Source organism: Candoia aspera, chromosome 2 (assembly GCF_035149785.1).
Source record: "Candoia aspera isolate rCanAsp1 chromosome 2, rCanAsp1.hap2, whole genome shotgun sequence".
In the NCBI taxonomy this organism is placed as follows: domain Eukaryota; kingdom Metazoa; phylum Chordata; class Lepidosauria; order Squamata; family Boidae; genus Candoia; species Candoia aspera.
Window position 1 is genome coordinate 18,276,743 of NC_086154.1, and position 22,868 is coordinate 18,299,610.

Below are 22,868 nucleotides of genomic sequence, written 5' to 3' on the forward strand. Positions count from 1 at the left end.
CAACCACTCTTCAAAATCCACGTTCCGTAATCTTATTCTTGCACGAATCCAAAATGGGATGACGTCCTGTTCCATGGTAGGACTTCTGAGTGTCAGAGCCATCAAGCCATCTAAAAAAGAGGCACAGAGCGATGGGGGGAAAACATTATGTTCTGGTTCAGCACTTCTGGAAGTGATGTGTCCAAATTAAAATGACTTTAGCTTTTGGTTTACATTGTAGTCGATTCCATCCTATGCCTCTGGATTATGCAGAAGCAAAATAAGGTATATTTCTTTGGTGCATACACAGGCCCTGCACACTATTCCCTTCTGAGGTAAGCATAAGCAGTCTATGTGGAGCACAAAAGAGGGGCACTGTGAGGAGATGTTATAGAAGGTGAGGTAAGAAAAAGAAAAGGCGACATACCTAAACTCCAGCGCATGGCTATTCCCCTCCACACTGTCTCGTTTTGCAAGCCATTCTTTCCACCCCATCCATACCCCAGTCCACTCACTGCCTTTTGCTCCTTAAAGTCAGTCCCCACCTCTCTCCTTTCCAGGAGCCCATTCAAGGCTCCCACCCCAACGGCCTCCTTCCTTTCAACCCATTTATTATTGACCCAAACTCTTCTTGCTCTTTGCACACCTCATTGCGCACTTGTTAAATATCCCATTCCCACTGCTAACCTCCTGAAGTACCCACTTCCAGGAAACAATTTTCTACTCAGCCATTTTCACTTATTTTAATAGTCATCCCTCCCAGCAGACCACAGATTACCCACAATCTTTCCACCAGCATTTGCACATCTTCGGACTCTTCCATCCGTGTAAATCGTCTTTAATCAACAGCCCCCCCCCCCTTTTATTTTTCCCTCTACTGGAGCCATTTATCTGTCGTTCACGCTACATGCCCTCAGGCCCCTGCTCGGAATTGCTGCAAGACAAAAAGAAAATGCCCAAATCCCAAACTAGCCATATGCCCGGCCAGTATTTTGAATGAAAAAGAACTGTCGCGACGGGGGCAGACTCAAGGCCAAAGCCATGCACGCGGGCGCCGGGGGCGGCAGGTGAATGGAGGAAACCAATCCGCCGGGCAGGGGGAGCGGAGAGGGCAGCGGCTCTTCTTTCAATCGCGTGACTGCAGCCTCCCTCGACCAGGCAAGTTATCAGCCCTCTTCGCCCAGGGAGCTCCCGTGGGCGGGCCCTCGCGCCCTTTCCTTCATGAGGTCTAGGAACGTGGCCTGCGTTCCTTCCTGGGAGGGCCTGCCCCGCCTCTAAAATCCGTGGCGGGACTGGCATTGTCTCGGCTGCCTTCTTCTGGGAGTCTGGTAGCAAGTTGGACAGGAGAGCGGGAGACGCCCGGGGCAAGTTTGTCTTTGTCCGACGGCCCGGCCGGGGAGATTTCGCTGGGGAGGCTGCCGAAGCCGGAGGATCCCTGAGCGGACATCCTCGGGCGGGCTGGGAGAGGTGGGTGGCGGGACCGGAGCACGTGGGAAGACTCCGGGGAAGCACCTGCACAAGCGGGTCCGCCCGAGCTCCGTCTCCAGCCTTGGTTTTCCTTTGTCGGGCAGCTCCAGCGAGAGCCGCGACGGCGGCGAAGAGCCTTGTTGGATCCGCCTGGCGCGTTGGGTTCGCTGAGGCGGAAGCGACCTGGACTGGGGTCCGGTTCCCTGAGGCACGAGGGGCCCCGGAGTGGCATCATCGGCCTGTCGGGTGGGGATTGTTACTCTTACGTCGGAACAAGTGGTTGGAGTCCGTGGAACTCTGAGCCACAAGAACTGGGTTTCCACTTTCCTGTGTGGCCTTTGAAAAGTCTCTTCAAACCAAGGGACCGTGAAATTTCAGTCGGAGAAAACGGCGGCGACTTTCCGTCCGGAAAGCTGAACCAGGCTGACTTTACTGTCCCAGATGACTTGTCCCATTTAAAAGCCCCCCTCTTGATTTGAAATCAAACTCTTTAGCAAAACGCCGAGGGGTCCTTTACGGGGACTTTGGGAGGGGATCTCTAGAAATTCATAGAATTGGGAGTACGGGAGTCTCAAACCCAGCCGTGTAGATTTCTTTCTTTTGGTGAGGTAAAGAAAGAATATGAAACCCATTTTTTAACTCATGAATATCTGGAAAATCTTTTCCTCTCTGAATAGCAAATTGCAGGTGTTACTGTATTCAGAAGTAAATTGCTCCCATTACCTGCCGAAATGCATGTCTAAGTCTCCGCATCCTGTTCTGGAATAAAAGCTTAAGATCTTGTGGATTTTGCTTAGTGGGGGTAATATTGAGGCATTCCCAGTTTGGAGCGAGGCCTAGTGAAACATGCCGAAGACTAAATCCTTTGGCCTCTGTCTCCTTTCCAAGGTTGACGTTTATATGATTAATTATTTAAATTATAATTCAACCTTACTGAATTAAGAGCAGCTAAACTGTAAATAAATGTGTGTAGGGCTGAGGAACTTGTAAAATGCTCCTACTATTCATATTGTCTTACCTTTTTAGATAGTTTGGGAAAAAATCCAAATATTTTGATGGGACTACAGTACTAATAATAATGGATGTAATTTCCAAATGTATAACTCAAGCAAACGTACATGAATTGTGTTGTGAGGTAATAAATACCAATAGTAATAGTGTGGGATCTGGTATCTCCACATTAACAAAAAGAAGAATTAATGGTCTGTTTCCCTAGAGCCCCACTGATGAATCCATCTCGGCCTCCAGCGATGGCTGCTGAAAAGTTTCGCATTCAGGTAAGACCATGCTGAGGGTGGGAAGGTTTTGTCTTTCAGCAAACTCTGTTTTGAGCATAGGAAAGAGGGTCAGGACCCAGTGTGTCCTGAATGAGAGAGACTTGCTAACGCAAGCCTGGTGTTTCTATTTGAAGGGTCGGCCCTGAGATGTGTGACCTTGAAAGTTGTATTCAGGCAAACAGCTGAACCTGGTAGAAACCCTTAAAGGTGCAATCATACACCAGTCCATATAGAAATAAATCCTATTTCAGTTTATTGGGATTTATCCCAAGGGATGTGCATGTATCAGATTGTAACCTAAAACTAACTTCTCTGGGAGCAAATACCACTGAACTTGTTAGCATTTGCCTTTGATTAGACAAGTATAGGATTGTAGTCTAAGAAGAACTGCACATGGTTTTGTGTTAGGACTGATGGTCTTGTATGTTGGGTCATCAAGGGCATTTTTTAGTTATCCAGTGAGTGGATTTGTTCAGTCTCTCAGGACCGGATCGCCAGGTATCAAAGTGTGCTTTTGATCAGCCTTCTCCAACTGGTGCTCTTTATAACCTGCTGAGACTGTAATTAAGAATTCCCTCCTTTGAGCCATGACTAGGGGTCCTAGAAGCTCTAGTCCCAATGGTGAGTTCATTGACTGAGGAAGACTGATCTCAACATGGCCTCGTGCACATTTAGTTAAATGCTTCTCTCCACAATCAGGAACCTGCAAAGGAGGGAGTTGTGGACGTGGTTCTGCACCTTCTGTACATAAAGTCTGTTCTGTATTCCTTCTCAGGGATTCCTCCTGCATGCTACAGAAGAGATGTTTAGTTCTGTGCCTAAATAGAGACCAAATCACTTGCATGACTCCACTGAATATTGCAGCTCTTCTCAAAATACTGGCTTCCAGGTGTTGGACTAATAGGCTCATCACTTTGAGCCATGGATGGGAGTGGTAGCCTACTGCACCTGGAGCCTGTTAGATAAAGCAGTGTTTCTCGACCTTAGCAACTTTAAGATGTCTGGACTTCAACTCCCAGAATTCCCCAGCCAGCTTTCTGGGAGCTGAAGCCCAGACATCTTAATGTTTCTCAACTTTAGCAACTTTGAGATAGAGAGAACTGATGACCAGTTTAGGGTTCCCATTATTTTCATCAGCAACATAGCAAATGATCTGGATGCTGAGTATTTTCTGTTTTGTCCCTACTTTCTATGTGTCTGAGCACATACTGATTTGCGGGGGGGGGGGGCTGTCATTTTTGCTGCTTTAGGAGTCAACTGCATTTGAAGCAGTAACTGTGTATCTCACGGAGGAAATTCAATTTGATTTTGATCCGTACCTGTTCGCCCTCAGTGGGAGTAACCTACAACAGTATTGCACCTTGCTGTCCTGGTTAGGTAAGGTTGTTGTTCATAATTTTTTATTCAGCCATCCCACTTAGTGATGCATCCTGCTGACCCTGGAAAGTAGGTTGAACCAGGATTTGGAATTTAGTGTCCAAGCTCATTCTCCAGCTTAGCTCCTCTGGCTACCACCCTGAATTTAGTACCCTTCATTTTTAATTGAACGACACTGCACCATGGTGATTTTGTTTGGGGATGTTGGGAATTTTAGCCCAGTACTAAAGAATAAATTATGGACAGGAGCTTTTTTGTTCTATTACTGTTGTTATTTACTGCTTCCCTTCAGGGAAACACTTGAAACAATTCAAAATAGAACAATTAAATAAAAACTAATACGTCAAACACAATATAAAAATAACATTTCCATTAGACATGGAGACATAGATGGCATTCTGCCCAATGCAGAACTTCCCCAGATCTTGTCAATCACCCAAAGATGTTGCCTAGTCAGGCAATGAAACATCTGCAAGCAAACAACCTAGTCCAGAGAGCACCAAGGGCTCCACAGCCACCCGAACCCCTAATAAAGGCAGCCTACCAGGAATCCTAGTACCAAGTCACTGAAGGCCTTCTGTATAAAAGCAGAACTTCAAGACTGGCTGTCCCCTGGACCCGCTCCAAAAGAGGTGTCCCAAATATGTCACCAGGGGACACCAATAATCCCCATTTTCTATAGTGGCTGCAACCCCCAGAGCACTACATAGACTATGTTACAAAAATCTAGGGAGGTTTACAACATGTGACAGTTCCTGTCAAGGACAAGGCTAGTGGTCTCCTAACAAAGCTGGCAATACGTCTTCTTCTCCAGAGAGAACCTCTGGGCCTCCAATGACATTCCCAAACTACGTGTTCCTTCTGTGGGACTGCAAACCTGCTTGGATTGGGTAGAATTCATCCGGGAGCCCACCCAGTAGATCTTCCATTTTGTCAATCTTGGTTAGTTATCCCTCATCGCTACACCCAGACACTGATTAGGAACATGTGCAGCCCCTCCTGAACCACAATGTCTGCATTCCTACAACATGCTAAACTAAACAAAGCAAACCACATTATGAGTAGTGTGGTATGTGCAACCAGCCTTGCGTCAGGAAGATGAACGCGTTGACTTTGGGAATGACCCTAAGTCCTTGGTGATGTTTTCAGATGATGGAGGGGGGGGTTGGCCAAAGTGCTGGACTGGGCAGGACGCTCTGGTCAGTCTTCTCTGTATGTATGTTAGGACTGCAAATCCTAAAGGCCATGCCGGCTGGGAATTCAGCACATCTGCGGACGAAAGATGACATACTTGTATGCAAGCATACCCTTGTCTTAGTCACAGTTGACCTGCATTGCTGAATATAAACTGAGAATGCCACTTCAGAAAGTCCCAGGTGAACCCATCCTGTTATTCCAAAATCTCAACAGGAGTTTAGAGAGGCTATTTATGCATATTTATTCTGTCAACTCATTTTCTTGTGCAAGATTACACAACTCAAGTTGTTGGGCAAAGTCATCTTCCTACTGTTCATTCTGAGTTGGAACAGTTCTCCCAAGTTTCCTTTCACTAACCGGTTGACCGCATAACTAGAGATTCCAGGGATTAAACTTTTTCATGTGAAGCATTTGCTCTTTACTAACCATCAGCCCATCGTTTTAATCTCTTTTGCAATCTGGCTGGACAGAAATGCGGAATCACAAGTCAGAACTCACCTTGGAGACAGAAGAAGGTATCGCAACACCCCTCTCATTGGTCCACGTTGTGGAGGAATTTGGGACATCTCCACGCTTATACCAAGGTAAGGAGTTGCACTTTTGCTTGTGAAACCAGCTGGGAGGTCACTGCTTGGTCCACTGACCAGATGAGGACAGCAAGGGGGAAAAATGGAAATGCATCGACTTACCCACTAGGGCCCCCTTCAAATTATCTCAGAGCAGAGGCAAACAGCTTTTAGATGGGCAGAAGGACAGTGGGCCAGGGGATGATACGAAGTGGGTCAGGATATTGTGGGCTCCCCTCCACCCTGAGTCATTTTGGGAGGGACTAGACCTTCTTTGTTGTGTTTTGTTTTTAAACTGTTACCCCTCTTCTTGGATGGGCATGGCACTCTGCATGTTTCACACTGCAGACTGATGGGGAAAATGGCACCAAGTTTCAGCACCTGTGGTCAGGGTTGACTCTGGAACACCAGAGAGGGACATGGAAGCCTCATTCAGCTTTGGGCTCCAGGTTGCCCACCTCTCTCAGAAAGTAAAACCACCCTTCCCTCCTTTGGAAGAGTGGTGCGAGACTGCTGGACTCTCCATTTTCCTACCCCAAGAACATTTTGCCTGAAATAAATCAGGAGAAAGATGGAGGCCTGGGTCTCCTCCATAAAGGCATCTTCTATTAACCCAAGTGAGGTCGTTCTCCCTCTCTTAGCCAGTAGACTCCCCCAAGGGCCAGGAAAGCGCAGTTGGGGACAGAGGGGTCTGCTTTCCAGCAACCTTAGAGAAGCCTGGGAGCGGTCTCTTCCTGCTCTTTGCTTTTTCGTCCCTTCCCCAAGTTGGAATGAAAAATGCTAAGAAAAAGATGGGATTGCATCATCACAGACATTTTGGCAGGGGTGGGGGAGTCTTTACCCTACTCCCCATTGGGGGGCGGTTAAAAAAAGCAAGACAGGATAGAAATGAAATGTCTGGGAAGTCTCTAGGACTTTATCTTAGAAAGATTAGGGTTTCTTATGGCCAGCAGATTGCAAAACAGCTAAGCAGGACTGATCTGTCTGAGGCTGAATCTACCCTCTTGGAGTCAATTAGCTAGACTGATTAACCAGGACACCCCCCCCCACGTATTAGCTCAGCTAACAATGTCAGTGAGCCAATGAAGTGCAGCCGTGTCGATCCTATTGCTTTCCATGGGAATCAGGAATATAGTTTCCAGAATTCCCGTTCCCAAGTCTCACGGCTAGTATTTTCACTAAATGCTGCTGTTGCTAGTACTGTATCATTCAGCATTTTAAAAAAGCTTCCTAGCTAGAAGAAATTGTTCATTACTTATAAGCAGGATCTGCCCAGGTTTGCCCTAGAGAATTTTTTAAATTGAATTAAATTTATTTGATTTGCATGGCCACTCTTCAGAATTAACACTCAAGGTGTCTTTTCAAGAGCAGGTTTCCAATTAATCTTATATAGGAAAAGGGGTGGGTAGTTTAAGTCTGGATGGAGTTTTGCATGCCACACAAAAATTAGAGGGAAAAAGTGATAAAAACAACTTCTTCCCTCCACTCCTACATCCAGTGTAAATTTTCTTTCATCTTTACAATCCAACAGTTCTCTGAATCAGAAGTAGGGGATTTGCAGTCCTCTAAACACTCCTGAACTACAGTTCCCAGCATCATCAACCAGCATGGAGCAATGTTATGAGTTGTGGTCCATCAGTTTTAGAGAGCCACGCATTCCACACCTCCAATACAAACCACCTGCTTTGTGGATGGTCATTCTGCAGCCCTTGGATAAAACAGTATATGACCTCTGCACTTCCCCTACTCCGTCTGTTCTTTTTGCATACAGATAGTCCTCGTTTACCGACCACAATTGGGACCTGCAGCTTGGTCGCTAAGTGAAACCGCAACTGTGCTTATGGTCTTACTTCAGCTTTGCAGACCTGTGAAGGTCATAATTGTGAGAACTGGCCACAAATTTATTTTTAATCACTGCCATAACTGTGAATGGTCGCTAAATGAGGCAGTTGCTAAACAAGGGCTATCTGTATTTAAAGCTAGTTTCCTCTAACCAGGCACCCTCCAGATACAGTGAACCAATTCCCATAATTCCCTAGCCAGCATGGAAATGGCAATCCTGTATTTCTGAAGGGCACCAGGTTAGGAAGGACTAACTTAAAGGCTTAACTCTAAATATACTCATTTTCAAAACTAACCGTAACTCCATCTCTGGTATCCAAGCAGGTGATGAGGCAGCACAAACCAAACAGCAAGCAAACCTTATGCCCCTGGTGAGGCTGCAGTATAATTTTGCCCAAGAAGCTAATCTGCCAACCAGAAGCAGCGAGTTCTTCCCGACCAGTGAAAATGTCAGCCTGTTCCCTGAGCTGCCCAGAGTCCACCCCAATGCAAAAGAGCCCATTCAAGAGTGCAGCGCAGCTTTTCCACACCAAGGGGGCACTTTGCATGCCAATGCCGCCTATGCAGCACTCAAGCAACATGGCAGTGGGGTTTTTCCCCTGGGTTGTGAGCAGGATAACCCTCAGGATGCTGTCAGATTCAGTGGGGTTGCAGGAGATAGTTCGCAAAAAGGTCATCCCAGTGAGAGGTCACACCCGGAGAAGAACAGCCACCCCAGGAACAACGTTGAGGCAAACGTTAGCAAGCTGCCAACTTCTGCGGTTTGTGAAGAAACATGTGCTGGAGAGCCACCCTGTGTGGGTTCTAATCCTGCAGTAAACCATCTCAACCCCGCCCCTGTTGACCATCAGCAGGTCTCCCCTAAAGACCTCCCCACCTTCCGATGTCCCACTTGCAGCCACCCTTTTAAGTGCAGCATTGAAAGTCTCGTGGGGCAGGAAGTCAGTGCCACCAACAGGTGGAAGAGGCTCTTCGGCCAGCTTAGCCTCAGCTCCCTTTCTAAAAAAGGGGCCAGCAAGGTGGAGAAGCCCTTTAAATGCCCCGATTGTGGGAAGGGCTTCCTTCACCGGTCCAGCATCCCCAGGCACCAGAGGCTCCATAAGAAAGAGAACTCATCTCCCAATTCTGGGCAGCGCGTGCCCTACCAGTGCTCCAATTGTGAGACCAGGTTTGCAGTGAAGTCGGCGGCAGCCAAGCTGCAGAGGCTGCATGAGAAGGACCAGCAGTTCAGGTGCCTCTTCTGCGATAAGAGCTACAGCCAGAAGAGCCATCTGAAGAGGCATGAGCAGCAGAAGCACCAGGAGACTCCCTGAGCAGAACAGCTGCTTTGACTCAAGGCGCAGGCTGCTCCCCGTCATCTTAGACCTTCCCAGCGTAGGCTCACTCTGGAACCGGGAACTGTTGGGAGAAATTTCCTTCTCTTCCTCTCCTGGTCAAACCTTGCCTGAAGAGCACGGGGGCTTTCCCCAAACTAGGACACCGACGGGTCTGTTCACTGTCCTTACTGTCAGCAGGTCATTTCTGATTTGACCACCTCGTGGGCCGCCAGCCTACCTTAGTCTGTGACCTCCCCTTCCCTTCACTCTTCCTCTTCTGCTGTCTTCATTCCTTGTTAGCATGGGAGCTATCCAGCTTGGCTCAATCAACATGGCCCGTGGGGAGGAACAATGGGAACTGCATTCCAGCAAGTTGTTGAAGCAACATGGTCCATCAGCTGTATGCATCAACCCTAAAAACAGCAATAACCAATCACATATATTAGTATCTTCATGGTTGTGCTGCTGCAAAGGAGGTGGTCTCTTGGCTGCATGATTGTTTTTGCTGTCGCCACCATGGCTGAATTCTCCATGGGTTTATTCAAAAGTAAGCCATGCACTCCAAGTCCACAGAGGCCTCTCTTCCCAAAGACCGTGCGTGTTGACCACTAATTGCCGCAAGAACGAACAGCAGGAGAAAATGTCCTGGGTGGACTTGATCAGATCCGGCAAAGTAGTTGTGCGTTCTTCGGTCGTCTTGTGTGGCTCAGTGCTATTCACTTTGAAATAACTGGGCCTAGAATTGTAATCTTAAGGAAATCTACAGTATATTTGGCACAGAGTTGTGCAGTGGAATTGAGCTGTTGAAAAGCAACATGTTCGCTTGGTTAATAGTTGTGACACGTCCCTCCTTCACTCGCAGGGAAACTCCCCGGCCTTTGGTTTGGCAGAGCTGGTTAGGCACTGTGAAGCAAGCCATAGGAACCTGGGCTTCCTTGATCCCTGCCTGTGGGCTCCTGCGAGCTCGGGACCACCCCAAGGCAATACGTGCAGCACGGGGATAAGGAATGCATGGCCTTGCATCTGGCCTGAGATTCACTTCTTTAACAGATGGTTTTTCCCTTCTGCCCTTATCTGGAAGGACACTGTCCAGTCCTTTCACATACAATTTCATTGCCTAGGCCACATGACCAGAGGTCCTGGCAACGCTGAAACCAGCAGATGTGACACCCTAATAAGTTATGAACACCGATCAGACCATCTGTGCCATCTCGAATGGAAGGCAGAACTGTTACATGCCCCTGGGCAACGAAGGTACCTCCACAGTAGATGTGGAGCTAAGGGGGCCAGCATTTGGGGACTGTCCTGTTGGTTGCTTGCAATGCCATATCCTCATGGCTGCCTTTGAACTGGACTCAGAGGCTCTAAGTGGGGCTGAAAATGTACTCATGTTCAAGTTGCTAGTTCTTTCAAATGCTTATTACTTGGATTTTCAAGTTCCTGATGAAGTGCCTTGTCTAACCAGGTTTTAATGTATTCTGCAAAATCCTTTTCCAGGTGTCTTGTTTGTGGGATCCATGTCATGTAACCACGGACTTGTTAAGAACTTTCTTTGAACTTTCTTCGCAATTCTGGTGCATCCTTCCAGTGAGATTTGTCTGGTGGCTACATGGTAACCTTTTAAACACCAGGCAGATGTGTTCGTATTCATGCAGACTTTTTTAATGTGTTGCGAACATTGTTACTATTAAAGTAAATCCTACACATGGTGCACATTTTATTTCTGTACAAATTAGAAGACTAGAGAGAGCCAGTTTGGTCTAGTGGTTAAGGCACCAGGCCAGAAGCCGGGAGACGGTGAGTTCTAGTCCTGTCTTGGGCACAAAGCCTGCTGGGTGACCTTGGGCCAGTCATTCACTCTGAGCCCTAGGAAGGAGGCAATGGCAAACCACTTCTCAAAAACCTTGCCAAGAAAACTGCAGGGACTTGTCCAGGCAGTCTCCAAGAATTGAACATGATTGAATGGATTAAAAAAAAAGTCTAGAAAGGCTATCATAACTGTAAGAGTACCTTAGGCTTATTTCAGGCAAGTAACTGCTTGGGTGTCTATGTAGTGTAATAATGGTTTGCAGTGGACTAAGTCAAAATCTCACCTCTGCCTAGATTTGGTGGAAGGAGGTGGAACTCTGGGACAAACTGAAGGTAAGAACAGGAGCCAACTTACCTGATGCTGATGCTGCAGTCCTAAACACACCTCAGTGTAACCTCATAATGTCCTTAATTACGCTGTCTAATGCACGTGGAGATATATGCCAGCTGTTACAGCCCAGGATGCCAACTAGGTTTTCTCTTCCATGTATTTTTGGGGGTCTTGTAAGAAATTCCTTGAAGGAAAAACAGTCATGGGCCAGTTTGCTTGGAAAATGAGGTGTCCAAGCGGCCGGGAGCTGCGCGTTTGCAGCCAACCGTCTGGACGTCGCCCCGGGGACAAGACTCGGCATAACGCGGGCAGGGTGGCCGCAGCTGCCGGTTTCCGCCAGACAGCAAGCTCCTCTCCCCCGCCCCCGGCTCAGGCCGTGCTCCGCTGCCACCAGAGGGCTCCGGCGACTTCCACCGAGCGAGGGGCTGCGCTTTCTCTTCGTCTCCCCGCCCTGCGTCGGCCGGGATGAGTTTCCTGTCTCAGGCGCTTGCTGCATCCGGATCAGCGGGAGCCAGCTCGCCTGGAGAGCCGCCGCAGCCGCTGCGCCGCCTTTGCGACCCACGACCGGCACCGCGCGGCGCTGGCGACCAGCGGGGCGATCTTGGTCCTCCGGCCTCCGCTTGCTATTCTCTGTCTCCCTCCCTTTGCTCGACCGAGGTGGGAACTCCCCTCCGGCCAAAACGATCAGCAGGGGCGACGCCCAGGCTCTGCGGCCGTTCAGCCGCCTCCGTCCTGGCCAAGCCGGATGCCCTCGGGGGATGCAGGGGGAAGGGATGGGCATCCACCCCGCTAGCCGAGCCCGCGGGGGGAAGATGGGGCCCGCAGCGGGCGGTTCAGGGAGGGCGCTCCCGGGCGCACGGCGCGCCCCAAGAGGGGACGGGTCCGGTGGGGGCTGTTTCTAGCTGCGGTTGCTTTGGCCGGCAGAAAGTGTGTTCTCCTTTCCGCACTCCCCTCCTCTCTTCCCCGTTTATGGTGTTTCCCGAAGAGTCAGAACCGCCTTTTTCCTCTTCCAAATTTCTGGTTGGAGCAGTGCCTGGGTCTTTTTTGGAAAAGTAATAGACTCAAGCAGGGCGTCTGGGGAAGAAGGGTTAGAAGCCCAGGATGGCCACCTAGATTTCCATCACTGAAAAAGCGACGTTGGGCTGGGGGCGACTTTCTGTTGCCCATTTGCCCCGGGACTGTGGCTCAGGAAAAGCTTTCCTGAGTACAAGTGGGGGGAGGAAGGAGGGTTGATATATATTCAGAATTTTTTCAGTTCTGTATCAGATTCCCCTTCCCAGCTTGGCAGACCAGGTGTCTTGGCCCTTTAAATTTCAGAAGTCCTGGGTCTAGTTGCAGCCCCAAATCTCTAGAGCAGTGTTTCTCAACCTTGGCGACTTGAAGAGGTGTGGACTTCAACTCTTTGAAAAATTACAATAATTGTTATTATAAATTGTGTTTTAATGGTTTTAACTGTTTATTTTATTGTAAACCACCAAGTCCCCCTTTTGGGTGAGGTGGGCAGTGATATAAATTTGAAAAATAAATAAACTCCCAGGATTCCCCAGCCAGCTTTGCTGGCTGGGAAATGCTGTGAGTTGAAGTCCACACCTCTTCAAGTCGCCAAGGTTGAGAAACACTGCTCTGGGGACATCAGGTTGGAGAGGGATGGCCTATGCTTTTGCACCACCTGAATTCCCAGAGAAGGAAAATAGATGGCTACAAATAACAATTGCAGAGGATGAAGGGGCTGCATTTGTACAGCGCACTTAATCAGATCAATTAATGATCTTGAGGCTGCAACTACAGAACATGAACAGTTGGGTTAGTTTTAACCTTGATGGTTGGTAAGAAATATTGTCCAAACCAGGAAGAGGGGTTTAGGAGTACTCCTTTTAGGAGTACGATCAGGCTCCCGTCTGTCTGATGCTGAAACATACAAGCTCATTTTTAGAGGATGCCCAGAATGTAGCATTGATGGGACCTTCTTCTCTGAATAGGAAGGAGGTAGGGAGGGTGCCAAAATGGGTTTGAGAGGAGGGCTGGAATTACTTTTCTCACATAAAGGGGTATCATGCAAGCAAGACATATTTCACAGGCAAGTGAAACTTAAAACAGGTACTTAGATGTTTAATCTTGCTAGACGGCCATGGTCATTATGAATGCTTTTTTAAAAATCCAAGTGTGTATATGTATGCATGTGCTTAAAAGTAAGGCCTAGGCTCTCCAAAATATGCAAACTCTTACTGCAGGGCCTGATTCTGCTTGTTCTTTGCAAGAAGAAAAAGACATCCCTGGGTAATGGGAAAAAAAAAACATTAAAAATTAATGCTTTCCCAAGTTTAGTGTAACGTTTTCCAACTGGGTCACCTCCAGATATCCCCAGCCAATGTCATACAGGCTGGGCTATCTGAGAGTTGTGATCTAACACACCTGGAAGATCCCAGGATGTGGAAAGCTAGTATTATAAATGTCGACATGGGGGGAAGAATTGTCTGGAAGATGTATCAAGTCTTATGTGATTGTGTAAAATAGGTCATTAGTATGCTGGTGTTGTGTTATCTGAGTAATGTTGCTTAATCAATGCTTATTTTTCAATGCAGGATGAGGCATTCAAGTTCTTGGTGGGTGGGTGGCTTTGAGATTGGCATGAGATGGGCAATAGTTATGGAATCAGATGTACTGCTAATAAAAAAAATGGGTTCTATCCAAAACTGCTTGCCTGACCAATGGTACTATGGGATTAGGACCACAAATTTGGGAGTTGAGTTTTAGGCCCAAGGTGCCCAGAGTAATTTCGCATTACATCTATGCCATTTTACATACTTTAAAGTCAGCATGAGAAAATTTAGCTCTAAACATTACTGTATTACCTTTACATAATGTCTAGACCTCCATGAAACCACTCTAGAATGAATGGGTTGGAAAAATTGAAGCCCAGCTTCAGACTGTCCCACTCTTGGTAGATCACATCTAACAAAAATGTTAAATTCTGTAATGTAAGCTAAAATCAAGGTTTAGGGCCTTGATTCACCATATTGATGATCAAGAATATACTTGGCTTTTGTTTAATCCATTAAGTCTGATAGGAAGCTGCCATATATTGAGTCATATTACTTCTCTGCCTTGTTTAGTGATGCCTGACCTACCTAGCAAACGTTCTCCAGCCGCTGGGGCAGAACTTTCTACAGAATGATGCTGATGTCTTTTCCACCTTGTGGTTGTCCACACTGACAGTTGTATAATGCAACCTTCACCAAATGTTGTAAGCTAAAATTAATAGGAGTTGAAGTTCTGTACCTCTGAAGGCAACCTGAGAATTTTGCAGGCAGGGAGACGTGCTCTGTCAATGAGGTCTAGTCACCCTTTTTCCTGACCTCTGGCTGATTGTTTCTTCCAAATCCCTGACTTCATCCCTAATTGAAATCCTGGGTGTTGGCATTGATTCTGGATGCTTTAGTTGAACCTTGCTTGAGAGGTGTTGCCACTGTAGGCTGAATTTGGAAAAAATGTTGGTCAAGCTCTTGTAGATAGGAGTTTCACAACTTAGTATATGCATGCTGTGTCCAAAGCAAATCCATTTATCAAACTTGAGATTGATACGTGTCTGTGGCATCTCCTATTCTGTGCAAGGATGGATTGTTTCAGTCTGTGAAGGAAACTGTTGCAGCAAGAATGGCACACTCAAGAGGGTCATTCTTCTAGTTTCCATCATCCATAATGGCTGCACAAGGAGGGCTTTCATAGATTAGACCAGTGTTTCTCAACCTTATTCATTTTATGATGTGTGGACTTCAACTCCCAGAATTCCCCAGCCAGCCATGCTGGCTGGGGAATTCTGGGAATTGAAGTCCACTCATCTTAAAAAGGACAAGGTTGAGAAACACTGGCTTAGACTAAGGGTTCATCTTATCCAGCATCCCATTTCCAAGAGTGGCCAGCCAGCTGTTTCCAGGAATTCCCCACACATGAAGATGGCAGTCCTCTGTTGTTTTCCAGCTCCTACAACTGGTATTCACTACTTTGACATGGAGGTTTCAAGTCCCCGTAGCTAATATCATCTCCTTTGACAGCCAGTACTACACCTTGTGGAAGCAAATTCCATGTTGTTGTGTTGCACAAAGAAGCACTTCAGTCTTTCATTCTGGTCCACCAAATTCCAGGCAGAAACATTCACCTTTATTTCTGCTCTACGCTTAATTGCATACATTTCCACCATGTTCCACAGCTCAGTGGTTATCTTATCCCTCTCCCCCAAATCCATACATGGAGGAAATTGTGTGTGTGTGTAAAAAAAAATAACACACAATATGAAAAAAACAACAGGGTCTTCCCTTCTCTCAATATTAGAAGCTGAAATCATGCAGTGAATTTACATGATGGAAGACTCACGACAGAGAGCATCTAATTAAACTATGGAATTTGCTAATGTAAGATAAAGGGATGGCCATCAATTTGGGAGGCCTAAAAGGGATTTGCCCAAATTGGTGAAGGATCAGGCTATGAATCATTTAGGCATGAAAGCCGGCTGGGCGACCTTGGGCCAGTCCCTCTCTCTCAGCCCAACTCACCTCACAGGGTTCCTGTTGTGGGGAACAGAGGAGGAGGAAGGAGTATTAAGTATGTTCCCTGCCTTGAGTTACTTAGAAAAAAATAATAATAAAGGCTGTATAAAAATTAAACGAACTGTGATGGCTAGAGCTTTTACATCCTTGTAAAGGAGAGCCAGTTTGGTCTGGTGGTTAAGGCAACGGGCTAGAAACCAGGAGACTGAGAGTTCTAGTCCCGCCTCAGGCATGAAAGCCAGCTGGGTGACCTTGGGCCAGTCCCCCTCTTTCAGCCAAACTCACCTCACAGGGTTGTTGGGAAAACAGGAGGAGGAGGAAGGAGTATGAGGTATGTTCCCCACATTGAGTTATTTATAAAAAAAGCATTGCAGCCCCTGGAGCCTTGTGTGGTGGGCCCTATGTATGCCTACTCAAGTGGCATAAGAGAAGGTAGGACACCCATCACGGGCATGCTGCTCTGCCAAGGTTCTATATGAATGAAATAAAAGTCTCCTAATTCCTACCCTGTTAGCCTTTCACAAGCATTGAAGGCCTGGCTGTTGCCCCAGGCATTTGGGTCAAGTGAGTAGATGAGCATTACTGCTGTTGATGGCCAGTGGGGTCCTTGTTTATCCTTGAGGCCAAGGGGCTGTTTTACTGGGTTTGTGTGTTTTAATCTTATTTGCTACTCAGAGTCACTTGAGAGAGATGGGCAGCTATATAAATCATACAACTAAACAAACAAATAATAAACCAACCATATAGGATGAAGCCTTAGCCCTTTTTTGCATTTTTCTTAATCTTGCTGTTTTTGAGCTAGTATGATCATTTCAAGACCCAAGATGCAGCTTATAGAAAGTAAGATAATTTAGCTTAATTTTCACTCATTTCCTATGTTTCAGCACATCAGCTGTTCAAATGTAGATATGTACTACAGGTAGTCCTCATTTAGTGACCACAATTGGGATGGCAACTTGGTCACTAAGCAAAGCGTTCACTAAGTGAAATCATGACTGTGCTTACGATCTTGCTTCAGCTTTCCTTTGCTTTACCGACCTGTGAAGGTCATAAATGTGAGGATTGGTGGTAAAGTTACTTTTTCATCACTGTCATAACTGTGAATGGTCACTAAACAAGGACTACCTGTATATATCAGGACAGTGGAGGATCCAAAGAACATTTTCCAAGGGACAGTTGGAAGATTTATGCCCTGTGCTTCGATAAAATGGGGAACAACTACTTACAAAGCGGGGGGGGGAATAGCTCAAGACCTTGAAGGCCAAAACAATAGATTCTTAATTTTTTATAGAGAAACATGCAGATATGTTAGGAAAGAGAAAAACAGTTTGATCAGTGTACTATCCACTTAGAACCTGACCTGGCATTTGTAACAGAGAAAGGATGAAAGCTGGGAAGTTCACATTTAACTGCACCCACCGCAACAAAAAATACTGAAAATGGGAAGGTAGGAAAGTTGAGTGCTAGTGAAAAAGAGGTCATGGAATGGAAGGGGTAGTTTTTGGGGAGAGGGGGAATGGCGCATGGACAGGGAGAGTTACTTTGCTCAAGAATAAAAGAAACCAGGTGTCTCGCTACCTAGGTGATAATAGGCATTTGGACTAATACAGTGGGTCCTGGGTACTCTCTGATCTCTGGCTTTAGTTATAAATGGACCTACCACTCCCCAATATATGACAGGCCCCCATTCTCCTTGCCTTTAGAAAAGCCATTCAGGACTACCTTTTTCTCTGAGATATTTGGCTCCAGTTGAGTGAAATCCCCTTTTAGTTGTTGGATTATCTTGTTTGGTTCACCATTTTATATTTTGGTGGGTGCGTGTGTTTTAATTTATTTTTTATAGTGTGTCTTTTAACGATGTAGGGTTCTACTTGTTACTATCCATTTTTGTTGCATGCCACCCAGAGTCACACTGCTTAAGTTGGGTGGCCATACAAAAGCGGGAAATCAATCAATCAATTTGTAGAATTTAAAATTGGGAGCTTTAAAGTGGGACATCTCTTTACACTCAAACTACATAAAAAGATAATTGGACAGAATCAAAGGGTGGAGAAAGACTGCAAGGGAGAAAAGATTAATCAGCATGTACCTGACTTAAGACATTTTAGCAAATCAGAGCCAGCAATTCATGCGTAGCCACTTGCAAGAAGTCACAACTGTGGTTTAACAGGAATTATTTGGGGAGGGGGTCCTTTGGTGTATACACTCACATCTGTGTCAAATGAGGCAACAAGAGAAAGATATGCAAAGAAGGAATTCTGAAATTTGACGTTCAGATTAATTTTGGAGGGAAACTAAAGTTCTGACCAGGTGAAAGAAAAACCGTTGCCAAGTTCTGGGGTGTAGGATTACAGGTGGTCCTCGCTTACCAACCATTCTGTGACTGTTCAAAGTTATGACAGCGCTGAAAAAGGGAATTTACGACCGGTCCTTGAAGTTGCAGCCATTGCAGTGTCTACACGGTCACATGACCATGATTCGGTCACTTGGCAACCAGCATGCATTTACGATGGTTGCAGTGTCCCATGGTCACATGATCACCATTTGTGACCTTCACAGCCAGCTTCCGACAAGCAAAGTCAGTGGGGAAGCCGGCAAAAAGTCTCAAGTCATGGTCACGTGACATTATGCTTAATGACTCATAATTCGCTTAACAACCACAGCCGGAACTGATGTCATAAGTCGGTGCGGCCACATGATGTTTCACTTAATAGCCGTGTTGCTTAGCGATGAAGTAGCTGGTCCCAATTGTGGTCAGTAAGTGATGACTACCTGTATAAAGGATGCAGAAGTTCTGGAACAGTTTGGGATGGATTACAAGTAATTAAAGCAACTCTCAGAGAAATTCTAGGGCTTTGGTTGAGTTCAGGCTAATTAACTGAAAATCATAGTAGGGAAGAAGAAAGGTGTGCAAGTGATATGGGAACCAGCTGATCTCTCCTGAACATGGGAGGTTGGCCTAATAAAGGCATTACTATGGACCCAGAATAGGACTATTTCCTGCCCACCCACCCCTTTGCCAATTTATCTTCAGGTGCTAGTTGACTGTAGAGGCAGGCAGGCATTTTAATCAATAGTGGAGATGCAAAGCTCTGGCCACTTTGCGGGTTGTTTGTGCATTTTTTTTCCATTTCTGACTGTCTTCAAGCTGCTGGTTTTGCTGTCTTGGTCATAAATATAAATTCTTACAGCAGACTGTCAAGTAAATGTCCATGAAGTCACAGATATAACTATGTCTGTCCAGAGAGCTAGTATGTGCAATACCTACTAATGACTTCCATAGAATTAAACTTTTTTTAATTTAATGGGTGCTTAACGCTGCCTTCTGTGAGCTGATATCCCATAACCCCAAGGTCTCTGTTCTCCACTATTTGGCTCATGCCATAGTGGTCAATTCGCACTACTGAATTACCATTCGTACCAGTTGGGTTAGTTAAGAACCATACAAGGTTCAAACTATTTACAGGAGCAGAAATCCAGATTACACATGTCCCTAAACAATTATTTGCAGCATTTCTTAGCATGCAGATTTGGTTCCTAGGGAGCAAATAGCAGGTTAGAACTTTGGAGAATTCTGCAGTCCTTTTAGAATGCGGTAGATTAGGCGTGAATTCGTATGTTGATGCCCAGGAGGTTGATGTGTACTGAGTGTGATGTGTGGACTATATGCAGCCTCGGTCCCTCCAGATGCTTTGGGATTGCTGTTCCCAGAATCCCAAGTCAGGATGGCCAACCGCCAGGAATTCTGAGAGGGAAATCTCAAACCATCCAGAAGATTGCCAAGTTCAGATGGTAATCACCCTGGTCTTTCTACACGGCTGTATGCCTTGGAACAGTAGTAAGACCGTGTTTCCCAAGGGGCTGTTGTGCCTATATAACTCTGAGCCAGAGTGACTTCTTGCAGTGGGCTTTGAGAATAACCTTGAGGAACAGGAAGAAGAGCAGCAACCAAGACAACAGTCAGATAAGAGAAATCGGAGTCCAGAGCAGGAATGTAACTTGAGAGAGCGTCTCAGACTTGACCCTCCCTAGTTCTCCTGAACGTAAAGGCAGGGAGGGGAGAGGCGCATTCAGGCTTGCAAGAGTCTGTTACTGTAACCTTACAATAAAAGTAGTATTAGCATTCACAACTTTGGTTTCCTATCTGGGCTACCTTGAAGGGCTAACGTTTCTGGACTCTTGTTTTTTCTCAGCAGGTGATGGAACAATGAAGGACACCAAGGGAAAGACCTTGCAGGGAAAAGCGGAGGACTTTGAACCCCAAGTGGAGCTGCATTTCACCATATTGGAAGAATCAGAAGGGGGTATTTCTCAGGGGAAACTCTGGCACTGTGAGATCGATGCGGAGCTACAACCTGAGAGCTCCTGTCAGCCCGAGCTGGATGATGAGTTACTTTATTCGGATCAATCACCGTCCTCGCCAGAAATACAGCCGGTACTCCCGGAACCCGACAGGGGAACCCGGGACAGAAGAGTGGAAATGTACCCCAAGCAAGGTTCTGAGCAGCAGGTTGAGCTGCACTTTACAATCCTGGAGGAGTCTGAAGGGGGCATTTCTGAAGGTAAACTCTGTGCAAGTGAGATAGGACGGGACGAGCCACCGGAGGTGAGCTACCCGGAACGGCCATGGGATGGGTGTGTTCAGTGGAGTGAGAAATCTGGCCAGCCGTCAGGTGTGGAGAAGAAGTCTCTCCCGGCTGAGGGCAGACTGGAAGCAGATACTAAAGGGGCAGCCCTTCAGCCAGAGAGTTCTGATCAGCAGGTAGAACTCCATTTTACCATTTTTGATGATCCTGAGGAAAGAAGCCTTTCTCAGGGGCCAGAGGACTATCCTGTCTGGGAAAGCCCGTTTAAACCAGCGATTTATCAAGGTGACTATCCAAAAGAAGTTTGGGATGCATCCATTGACAGCCTGGGAGATGTCTTCGAAGCCTCTTTCCAACAGCAGTTCTACTCCGGAGGAAGAATGTACCCTTGTACAGAGTGCGGGCGAGTTTTCAACAGGAAGTCCACCCTGACGCGACACTGGCGGACCCACACGGGGGAGAAGCCGTACTCATGTCTGTATTGCGGGCGGAGTTTCAGCCTGAATCTGAATCTTCTTACCCATCAGATGACCCACACGGGAGAGAAACCCTACAAGTGTCCCGACTGTGGGCAGAGCTTCACCCGTAGCACAAGCGTCACCAGGCACCAGAGAAGCCACAGGGAGGAAAGCCTTTATAAAAGTGACTTGTGGGAGGACTCCTTCTCATACCCGTGCCCGGTCCCCTTCACCTATCCAATGCCTCCGGTGGAGGAGAGGTCCTTCGTGTGCCCAGTCTGCGGAGAGGCCTTTACTCACAGTGGGAGTCTCAATAGGCACTTGCGAACACATGGGGTGGAGAGGCCTTATAAGTGCGTGGTCTGTGGGGAAGGTTTCTGTTCTATGTCCAAGCTATACCGGCACGAGAGAATCCACATGGTGGACAAGCCCTACCACTGTGAAATCTGCGGGAAAAGCTTTGCCGTCAAGTCAACGCTGACCCGGCACCAGATGCTCCACCAGGCCGAGAGGCCCTACATGTGTTCCCACTGTGAAAAGGGCTACGTTCAGCGGAGCCACCTGGCCAGGCACCACCACAAAGCACACCCTGGGGTGCCCTTTAACCCTGTTAAAGCGAACAGTATGCCGGCTACCATTCTGGATTCTGACAACTTAATCACCTACTTCTGGGGAGACGAGGAAACAGACACTACCTCAGAGCCCGTTCCAACTCAGCTGATCTATTCTGGAGCAGACTGCTGAAGGAGCCTCATCCTAGCTTGGAGTCCCTGTTCCCCAGAGAGAACCTCACTGATCTCCCACCTCTTCTACTTGTCTTTCTTAGATCTCCATGCACTGGGTTGCTTTCAACCCTAGAGTCTGAAGAGGCAAAATGGATTTTTGTGGTAGAAAACCAAAAAACCAAGCTGGTTTTGTTGTGGACAGTCTTCGTGCCAAGATTCCTTTCTTGCCTGGTTACTGTCACTCCAGTAACTGTTCCTGTCAAGCCCATGCACCACCTCCCCATCTACAGAGGATATGCCATTGTTGCAGTGCTGTGTTCTGCCTTGCCATCCACTGCAGATGGTGCCCGTTGCCAGGCACTCACAGGAGGCAGACCCAGCAAACAGCGAGCGGTCTGAGTAGGCAGCCAGCCCGTGCCTGGATGAACTGGTTCACATGAACTTCTCTAGCTGCTGAATGGAACAGAAGCCGTGTGCCATTGGCAGTGGGGGTCAGAGCAAATCTGTATGTCTGTTGATGCAGATCTTCACAGGGGGAAAAAGAGTAGTCCAGCCTGTAGCAGGATATCTAGTTGTAGGAGATGTGTGGGAGCTTGGAAGTTCATCTGAAATCATTTTTGTTTGTAGTAAGGATTTTTTTTCCCCCCCTTACAGGAAGCCTATGCCTTGTTTCATCACTTCTTTGTTTTTGGTAATGGATGAACTCTTAAAAGAACTTAGTAAAATATGGAAATGGAGAAAACATACTTAGAGGCTTTTACCTTTTAGTAAATTTTATTAGGTTTCAAGAGTAAAAACCAAAAAACTACAAAGAAAGAAAAAAACTAAAAAAGTACAGAAACACAAGAGAAAATTGTTTCAAATTTACAAAAAGATGTGGCTTCCGACTTTTAACAGCAAAGATAAACAAAAATTTCCATAATCAATCTCTTACTCTATATTGAACCAAAACACCACATTATTTCTATAAGTCATTCCACTTTAACACATAATGAAAATCACTAAGTACAGTTACTCCTCCCCTTATATTAAAATAAAGAAAAAAAATTCACATAAATCTCCTAAGCATCTTTCTCCCCTCCAAAAGATGAAACATATTTAATTATTCCCTTCCTACCACTATTCTATACATTTCTGTCTACTATAATAAGAATCAAATCGAAAAGCACATAAGGTGTCTGCTATTATACTTAATAGTACAACAATTTTAATAATCCCAGTCTTAATAAACCCCAAAAACAGACAATTCAAAACAGTAATTCCATATCTTTAAAAGGGAATAACATCAATCAAATCCTTAAAGCAAACCAGGTAAACATTATTTAACCCTAATACAACAGTTTTCATAATTTTAATCTTAATAAACCCAAAAAACAAACCCAATTCAAAACAGT

The 22,868-nt window shown here is 46.3% G+C and overlaps 2 protein-coding genes across 2 annotated transcripts; both read left to right on the forward strand.

The window, feature by feature from the left end:
• The first annotated feature begins 1,157 nt into the window (after nucleotides 1–1,157).
• On the forward strand, nucleotides 1,158–9,018 carry LOC134492375 (zinc finger protein 79-like). Its single transcript, XM_063296544.1, has 5 exons — nucleotides 1,158–1,692; nucleotides 2,663–2,723; nucleotides 3,974–4,100; nucleotides 5,768–5,881; nucleotides 8,030–9,018. Exons 2-5 carry the CDS (start codon nucleotides 2,673–2,675, stop codon nucleotides 9,016–9,018), a joined length of 1,281 nt encoding a protein of 426 aa, XP_063152614.1. The 5' UTR covers nucleotides 1,158–1,692; nucleotides 2,663–2,672.
• A 2,678-nt stretch (nucleotides 9,019–11,696) lies between these two features.
• Nucleotides 11,697–21,796, forward strand: LOC134488990 (endothelial zinc finger protein induced by tumor necrosis factor alpha-like). Its single transcript, XM_063291371.1, has 2 exons — nucleotides 11,697–11,818; nucleotides 19,899–21,796. Exon 2 carries the CDS (start codon nucleotides 19,913–19,915, stop codon nucleotides 21,491–21,493), a length of 1,581 nt encoding a protein of 526 aa, XP_063147441.1. The 5' UTR covers nucleotides 11,697–11,818; nucleotides 19,899–19,912; the 3' UTR covers nucleotides 21,494–21,796.
• Nucleotides 21,797–22,868: the final 1,072 nt, after the last annotated feature.

Excerpts from the sequence above, each read along its gene's own strand:
- LOC134488990 (XM_063291371.1), top strand. The coding sequence starts at position 19,913 with ATGAAGGACACCAAGGGAAAGACCTTGCAGGGAAAAGCGGAGGACTTT.
- LOC134492375 (XM_063296544.1), top strand. The coding sequence starts at position 2,673 with ATGAATCCATCTCGGCCTCCAGCGATGGCTGCTGAAAAGTTTCGCATT. Across the intron at positions 2,724-3,973 it reads CTGAAAAGTTTCGCATTCAG|GAGTCAACTGCATTTGAAGC; the intron begins GTAAGACCATGC and ends TTGCTGCTTTAG. Across the intron at positions 5,882-8,029 it reads ATCTCCACGCTTATACCAAG|GTGATGAGGCAGCACAAACC; the intron begins GTAAGGAGTTGC and ends GTATCCAAGCAG.